Source organism: Lynx rufus, unplaced genomic scaffold (assembly GCF_022079265.1).
Source record: "Lynx rufus isolate CCGP_SWC_20201006 ecotype Redwood Valley unplaced genomic scaffold, mLynRuf1.p SCAF_1, whole genome shotgun sequence".
Taxonomy (NCBI): domain Eukaryota; kingdom Metazoa; phylum Chordata; class Mammalia; order Carnivora; family Felidae; genus Lynx; species Lynx rufus.
In genome coordinates, this window is record NW_025814823.1 from 89,989,178 (window position 1) to 89,997,994 (window position 8,817).

The window sequence follows — 8,817 nt, forward strand, 5'->3', positions numbered from 1 at the left end:
CACACTGAATCGCAAGCTTTTGGGGGGGACAATGGTTTCCATCATTTGCCCACTGGTGTGCCTTGTCCCGTGTGTCATCCTGAGGGCCAAGGAGATAACAGCTCCTTTCCTTCAGACACTTGCTCTCCAGGGAAGGAGAGAGACCTATTGGGTTTTCTTTGTGCAGCCCTGAGATTGCAAAATGAAACAGACCTCACCCCTTGGCTGACATGAAATGCAGGGGGCAGGATGGTCACAAGGCTGTGGGACAGCCCCTTCCAGAGATGGGGTAGGCACTGGGTCCATCCTGGGAGCCAGGGGCAAACCCCAGAGAAGGCAGTGAGGGAAAGCCAGCATCTAATCATACAAAGCCTAGAGATCTGAATCTGGCCCACACAACATGCTGAAAATTTACTGACAAAAAACTGGTCTTCACCTTCAGCCAGGTACCAACAGTGCGAAAACAGGACTCTATCCTGATGTCTAAGTCAGCCGTTCTCAAGATGTGGTCTGCAGGTCCTATTACTATTTTCACAGTAAACACGCTATTTATAACAAATAAGATGTGTTTGCCTTTTTTGCCGTGTGGACATTTGCAAAGGCAGCGGTGGCTACCGCTGGCACCTTAGCACATGCCTCCACACACCCCACTTCACTCAAGGACTTCTTCACGAGGCAGTAAAATGCATTAGTCTTAGTAAATCGCAACATTCTTTAGTATTCTGTTTCCAAGAAAAGCATCCTGGGATTGTTTGAGTAACAAGCTGATTAGAGTACTTGGCAGATGTTTTCTCAAAAATGAACAAAGTTAGCCCGCCACTCTAAAGAAGAAAAACTGACAGTATTTGTTGCCAGTGATAAACTTCAAGCTCTCCAGTGAAATTTAGGATTTGGGAAAACTTGTAGCTGCCAGCATGAGCTCGACCACTTCCCACACTTAAACACAACTCTGATGAAGCCATGGTGACTTTAGCATATGTGATTTCTAAAAAATATTTTATGATGAAGTGTGTCCATTTTTAGAAGATTTGCATAACTCAGTCAACCTATGTTTTCCAGATGGTCAATGCATGATGTGACAAAATTATACACCATGTAAAACATCCATTTAAATAGATGCAAGATTGGGGCACCGGGTGGCTCAGCCGGTTAAGCATCTGACTTCGGCTCAGGTCGTGATCTTGTGGTTTGTGAATTCAAGCCCTATGTTGGGCTCTGTGCTGATGGCTCAGAGCCTGGAGCCTGCTTCCGATTCTGTGTCTCCCTCTCTGCTTGTCCCTCCCCAGTCATGCTCTGTCTCTCTCTGTCTCTCAAAAATAAAACATTAAAAAAATTTAAATAGATGCAATAGGGGTGCCTGGGTGGCTCGGTCGGTTAAGTGTCAGACTCTTGATCTTGGCTCAGGTCATGATCTCACAGTTGGTGAGTTCAAGCCCCATTTCAGGCTCTGCACTGACAGTGTGGAACCTGCTTGGGATTCTGTCTGTCTGTCTCTCCTCTCTCTCACAGTAAATAAACTTAAAAAAATAAAAGTTTTAATGTAATAAGGTAGGAAAAGCTTATTGAGATGATTTCAAATTCTACATTTGCAACTACTCTTTTAAGAAATTACTGTTTCTCCAGACTGGCTGATTCAGTCACTAGAGTATGTGACTCTTGATCTCGGGGTCATGTGTTTAAGCCTGCAGAGATTACTTAATTAACTAATTAGAAAAAAAAGAAATGACCATTTCTTGAGTTTCATGTAATATCAGAGAAGAACATTCACAATTTTTTGAAAAAGTTATTTAAATACTCCTCCCTTCTCCAACTACAAATCTCTGTGAGGCTGGATTTTCTTCCTATACTTCAACCAAAAAAAATGTATCATGAGAGTTTGAATGAGGAAACAGATATGAGAATCTGTCTTTGTTAAAAAGTCAGACATTTAAAAAATCTCCAAAAATTTAAAACTACTATTCTCACTAATTTTTAAAAATGTGTAATAGGTTTATTGTTACTTTTAAATGAATGAATACAAATATCTTTACTTTTCTCAGTTTCTAATCTGGTAAACATTGAGAGACAGAACCAACAAAAATAATGGCTTTTAGGGATTCACAGTAATTTTTAAGAGTAAAGAAGTCCTGAGAACAAAAAGTTTGGGAAACACTGGTCCATCTTACACTGGACATTGTCTCTAGATTTAGCATGTGGCCTGGATTGGGGGGGGGGCATTAATTTGGAGTGTCAGCTCTGTGTCTTTCCACCTGGTGACTTAGCCTCTCTGAGCCTCAGTTGCCTTACCTGTAAAATGGAGCTAGAAATAACACCTCACTGCTTATCTTACATGCTCAAGAAAGTATGAACATAAATATGAATTGCCACCCAACAAAACCCAGGCAAATCCCGCAAGTTATTGCCCAAAATCTACATTTAACTTTTTTTAATGTTTATTCTTGAGGGGGCGGGGACAGAGTGGGGGAGAAGCAGAGAGAGAGGGAGACACAGAATCCTAAGCAGGCTCCAGGCTCATCAACACAGAGCCCAACATGGGGCTTGAACCCACGAACTGTGAGATCATGACCTGAGCTGAAGTCAGATGCTTAACCGACTGAGCCACCCAGGTGCTCTTACATTTAAAATCCTTTTTAAACCGAGGCAAGGAAGCCAAGTGTATTAAGTGGTGTGAATTCCAAAACTATGTCTTATACACCATGATTTTTCTTTGTGAATCTTGCTGTAAAATCTGTGTGACTCACAACCCCTCACTGTGTTTGCGGCTTAGGGCTGATTAAGGAAGTGCTGTCGCTGGACGAGAAGATTCATGACCTGGCCCTGGAGCTCTACACCCAGAGGTCACTCCTGGTCATGGGACGGGGCTATAACTATGCCACATGCCTGGAAGGAGCCCTGGTGAGCCTCCTTTGCCCACCTCCCCCCACCTCCACCAGCCTGGGCATGAGGGCAGACATGGGAGACACCCCGAGACACCAGCGGGAAGGGGGGAAGGGCGCTGGGCTAGGGGAGGGGAGCGCTTGGGGACTTGCTGCCACCTGTGTGAGGCTGCATCAAGCACCAGCTCATGACCTGTTCGGGCCCTGGGGATCCTGAGGTGGACGCTCCCAATCTCCTGAGGAGAAAGTGGCAGGGCACCCTTGGGTGAGCCCCTGAGGTGTCAACCTGCACCAGGCTCCATCTGGGATGGTCCATTCGTTCCTCATGAGCGTCTTCTGAGAGGCTGGCAGTTATTGTCCACATTTCACCTAGGAGGGAACTGGACCCCCAAAGGTTCATCTTGCTCAGGAGGGAGTGATTGGTCTGAGATTCAAACTCAGGTCCATGTGGCCTTGGGTTATTTCCACGACCACAAGCAGACTGTGCGGGAGGATTCAGGCCGATGAGAATTGCGGGGCAGGCTCTCTGTGGAGTTTCCCTGTTACCCCTCAAACTTCCAAGGGGATGCAGAGATCCTGAAGGAGTGAGCTCTGAAGGCCCTGCTTTTGTCAAACTTTTAACTGGCTGTTTTGTCCCACTGCGGCAGTAAAGAGCCAAACCTGAGTAAGAGAGCTGGGTAAGGGGCAGATTCCAGGACCACAGAGCCACAGAGAGGGTGAGACAGTGCTGTCCAGGGGGCTGAGCCTACACTCACTGTCTGCTTGCTGCTTGTGGATGGGACTGCCCAACCAAAGAAAACGGGAGACAGGGTCACAGGTGAGGCAGCCATTGGTACCCGGGCAAGGGCATCCTTCCTGACCCAGCTTGGCTCCCCTCCTCTTAGTAGGGAGCAGGTCGCTGCAGGGGGCTGGGTGGAGTACACTTTCAACTCCCCCCATGCCTCTGCCGCCTGGTGCAGGGGGTCGGGGGGGCTCAGCTGCAGTGCCCCCAGCGCGCTGCTGAAAGATGCGTATTCAACTGCAGCTCCCAGTCAGTCTTGGGGGGAAAGAAAGAAGCTTTGATGCTGCTCCTGGCACACATCAATGGTCCCTCTGTGGTCTCCTGGGGGCCAGCACTCCAGCTGTCTGTGGCATTCAGGGCGGAGTCACCCACACTCCTGACAGTGTCCTGCCCCCCCCCAAATAAATAGTTCTAGGGGAGCTGAGAAATATTTTACTAGACACTCACCAGTTCAGTGACATAGGTTTAATGGGAACTGAATAGAAACGGATCTCCTAAACATAGGGGGAAATTCTAGTAACGGCCTGATGCGTGTGATTTTGCCTCATAAGTAAATTGGAGCATCCCTTTGGAAGTTATTAATGGTCTAGATTCGGGGGGATGATCTATCGGATAATTGAAGAAAGGTATTTCTAGATAGAATACACTGCCATCATTACAATTTATAAATGTGGGGAGGTCACGGGTTAGTCACACAGCAGAAGGGAGAGCCAGATCGACATTGACTTGTCTATCCAAGGGTGGTGGCTGTGCTGGGGGCTGGTTTGGGGGACACAGGCTGCGTGCTGGGCCTTGTGCATGCTCTGGACAGCAGCCAGCCCTCTCCCTTGGGCCTGGCATTGCCAGCAGCCCTCAGTGCTGTTGACCACCTAATGCATTCATCTGCCTTGCAGCCCTCAGCTCCCTGCCTTCTGGATTCATCCCTCCCACAGCTCCCCTTCCTCCCCTCTCTGACTGATCTGCTCCAGCCCCCTGTCTGTCCAGTGTCACACTGACCCCACCTTGTGTTTCCCTAGAAAATTAAAGAGATAACCTACATGCACTCAGAAGGCATCCTGGCGGGGGAGCTGAAGCACGGACCCTTGGCACTGATTGACAAGCAGATGCCCGTCATCATGGTCATCATGAAGGACCCTTGCTTTGCCAAATGCCAGAATGCCCTGCAGCAGGTCACAGCCCGCCAGGTGAGAGCTCTCAGCTGGGCCAGGGTCCCCTTCTCTCCTGTCCTCTCCCACACAAGCCCACCTCACCCACTGTCGGCCAGCACTGGTTATGAGCAGCCCTACCACTGAGCAGGTGTGATCACATGCTCTCTCCTAGGCCCCCTCCTGAGGGGCGCACACATTCAGAAATGACTGGCCAGCCTGTGGCCACGTGCACAATGGCTCTTCAGTGAGACCTTGTGACCCAGACTGCCCCGAGCTGCCCCAGATTCCAGGCGTGGAGCTGCCCTGAGATGGGAGTGCAAAGCCCCCACAGATCCATCCTGGGAGGGCTCATGAAGTTATAGGGAGGCGAAGTCCAACAATGCCCTTGAGCCAGTGGCCGCCATGTCTGGCTCGGCACAGTGGCCAGAGAGAAGGTATAAAACACAAACCACTTCACTGCCTTGCTTGAAACCTCCCGGTGGCTTCCCATAAAACAAGAGTGACCACAAGCCGGCATTATGTGGCCCCTTCCTTCTGTGTCCCAAGCTGAAGGAGCCCAGCTGATTTCTGCCTCTGAACCTCTGCTCTGGCTATTCCCTCTGACCTGAATGTGCTTCCCACCACTTTCAGAGAATTGGCCTGTGGTTATTCACGTCTTAGTCCAAACATCCCCTTTTAAGAGAGGGCTTCCCAGACCTCACCAGTGTCTCCCAATCACATTACCATGTTTTATTGCCTTTCTGGCATTCATCTGGAATTCATCGTTACTCGTTGGTTGGCTTGTTTACATTTTTATTTTCTACCACTCAGCTATGAGTCCCCTCAGAGTGAGGAGAGGGCATGCCCTGCCCTTGGCAAGGCACATTGAAGCCACTCAACAAATGGGTGCTGGATGAATGGCTCAGAATGGCAGTCATCCTACCACGGAAGGGAGAGGAACTCACCAAACAGCATCAAACACCTTGCCCCTCACACTGGTCGTGCACAGCACCTCACACATAATTCCACAAAAGCAAAAGAGGACTGTTATCCCCTCAATAAGATTGACCTCAGAAACTGCTGGTATGTGAGGGGTTGCTGCTTTCAGAGACCACCTGCCCATTGTGATCCTATTTTCCCGCTCTAGGGTCGGCCGATCATACTGTGCTCCAGGGACGACACTGAGAGTTCCAAGTTTGCGTATAAAACGATCGAGCTGCCCCACACAGTGGACTGCCTCCAGGGTATCCTGAGTGTGATTCCGCTGCAGCTCCTGTCCTTCCACCTGGCTGTTCTCCGAGGATATGACGTATGTCTAAAATCACACCGAATCCCCCAGAGGGGAAAAGCATAACCCCAGAGTCTGACTCTGTTCTTTTTTTTTTTTTTTTTTTAAGTTTATTTACTTATTTTGAGAGAGGGACAGGGGATCCCAAGCCGGCTCCACAAAGCCCGACATGGGGCTGTGAGATCCTGACCTGAGCCAAAATCAACAGTCAGACCCTTAACCACCTGAGCCACCCAGGCGCTCCTGATTTTGTTCTTAAATGCTTATGTGGTGTAAATATTCATAGGAAAGGTAATTTCATTTAAAACAACTCTGTTTTTAAAGTAACTTCTATCCCTTGAAAACAATTTGGGACTGCAAGATTACGAAGACCATATCATTAAACTCATCACTCAGAGAGGCAATGTTAATTAGCAAATTTAATCATTTATTCCAGTCTTTTCCTTGTGCATGTGGATTTTTTAAACATTTTTGACAGTATATCAAGGATGACATTTTACACTTTCCTTTTGAGTGTATTTACAAGTATTTTCTTACATCTTGAGTTTCATGTAAGCAACATTTAATCATTGCACAATATCCTAACATAGTCTTATAACATGGATTATAACAATGACTTAGCCGGTCTTCTATTATTTAAACTGTTGCTGATTTGGGAGAATATCTGCATAAATCACAATTGCAGTGAACATCTTTGCATGTACATCTTCCTCCCACATTTAAGATATCTCCTCAGTCTAGCAAATGATTCAACATTTTGAGACTCCTTTTTTAATTTTTTTTTAATGTTTCTTTTTGAAAGAGAGAAAGAGAGAGTGCAATCCAGGGAGGGGCAGGGAGAGAGAGGGAGACATAGAATCTGAAGCAGGCTCCAGGCTCTGAGCTGTCAGCACAGAGCCCAACGCAGGGCTCGAACTCACAGACCATGAGATCATGACCTGAGCCGAAGTCAGATGCTTAACCGACTGAGCCACCCAGGTGCCCCTTGAGACTCCAAACATATATCATCAATTTATGTTCCAGAAAAGAACCACCAACAAGTATGGAAGAACCTACAATTCACTGCATATAGAAATAGTTTTATTACAATTGTATTTTGAGAAGCTTTTGAAGATACATAACCTTACAGAAAACAATGTAACAAGTACCTGGTGGTATACAAATCCAGAACTGCCACGGCTAACATTTTGTCCTATTTGTTTCTCTTTTAAAAACAAGAGCCAAATAAGGGTGCCTGGGTGGCTCAGTTGGTTAAGCATCCCACTTCGGCTCAGGTCATGATCTCACGGTTCATGGGTTTGAGCCCCGCATCAGGCTCTGTGCTGACAGCTCAGAGCCTGGAGCCTGCTTCGGATTTTGTGTCTCCCTTTCTTTCTGCCCCTCCCTCACTCGTGTTCTTTCTCTCTCTCTGTCTCTCTGTCTCTCAAAATGAAATAAACATTAAAAAAATTAAAATTAAAATAACTAAGCAATATAAGACACTGCAGATAAAGTTGAAGCCTACCATATCAACCATCTCCCATCACATTTTCCTCTCAGCCCCCACCCTGAACTAATGAGCCTCATGGATTTAGTGTGTCTCCTTCCAAGAAACGTGAACAGGATAAGCTGAGTTAGCATTTTAATAGCATGCATCATATCCTTTTAATAGGGTTAACACAGCATGACACGTCAGGTGCACAATAAATGTATATTGAATGAACTAAACCTTCTATAGTTGAGTGAAGTTCCTGGAGTAAGGAATGCTTCCAAGATGCAGGTCTCCAGGGGCTCATGGTCAAAGGTGACCGGGAACACCCATCACCTCGTCTTCAAGTACCCCAAAAATAGGCTTTATAATACAGCAGGTTGCTGGGATCTGTGGGCTCCTGAGCAGCTCCTTTCTATGTATCGTTGCAGGTCGACTTCCCCAGAAATCTGGCCAAGTCTGTAACAGTGGAATAGAGAACAAGAGCCCGAGAAGGCCATCACCACCTGCAGTGTGGTTCAAGGCCTGTCCCGGTGACATCAAGTGAGAAGAACAGCAGGCGTTCTGTGTGTTCCAAGTAGATCCCAGTAGAACTTGACAAGCTTTCACGTGCCTTGTACCCAAGTGCTTTGCTCACAGCAGATACTGTTTCTCTGTGTCCTGAAGTCGCCAGAGGAGAAGGGAATCATTGTTTACACATGGGGATCAGAGCGGACTTTTCCACTACTGTGCAATAGAGACACAGCTCTCTTCAGAGTAACTGTGAACCTTTTTGTAACCAACGCTAGTTAGTTTTGAAAGACAAAATATTTATAATGATGATTGTATAGCTTTTAAGTTATTTTTCTAGTATGTGGCTTTCTGTAGCCAACGTAATGCCCAGACCATGCACCCTAGCCTCCTGGCAGAGGGCATTCATCTCAGATTTGAGCACAAGGCATTGCCTCCCTGCACTCCTCTCTCCTCTCCTGCCCTCTCTTGGCTGCCCCTGAATCCCAGTCCCCTGACGTCAGGGAAGCCCTCCCACCATTTCCCTGTGCCTCCTGTAAATCCTTTCAAAATCTCAATGTCCTTTGACAGATTCTTCTCCTATAAATCCCTCTGACTCTCCAACTTCTGTTAAATTTGATCATGGTTCTTTTTAAGCCCAGGCAGCATTTTTGGTCCCTGCTTCTACCTATAGTAAAACAGCTTGAAATATCCCATGCAAGAAAGTAGTTTTCAAGTGGGCTATCTTGCCCTCTGTTTAAAAGCGTGCACAATCAAGATACTATGCAATTTTAAGACAATAAAGACAG

The 8,817-nt window shown here is 46.9% G+C and overlaps 1 protein-coding gene across 1 annotated transcript in view; it reads left to right on the forward strand.

The window, feature by feature from the left end:
- Positions 1-7,995, forward strand: part of GFPT2 (glutamine-fructose-6-phosphate transaminase 2) — a 31,029-nt gene extending 23,034 nt beyond the window's left edge. The window contains exons 15-18 of the mRNA XM_047075887.1: positions 2,747-2,874; positions 4,653-4,820; positions 5,911-6,072; positions 7,951-7,995. Coding sequence (XP_046931843.1) covers positions 2,747-2,874; positions 4,653-4,820; positions 5,911-6,072; positions 7,951-7,995 — 503 coding nt within the window. The remainder of the gene's footprint in view (positions 1-2,746; positions 2,875-4,652; positions 4,821-5,910; positions 6,073-7,950) is intronic.
- Positions 7,996-8,817: the final 822 nt, after the last annotated feature.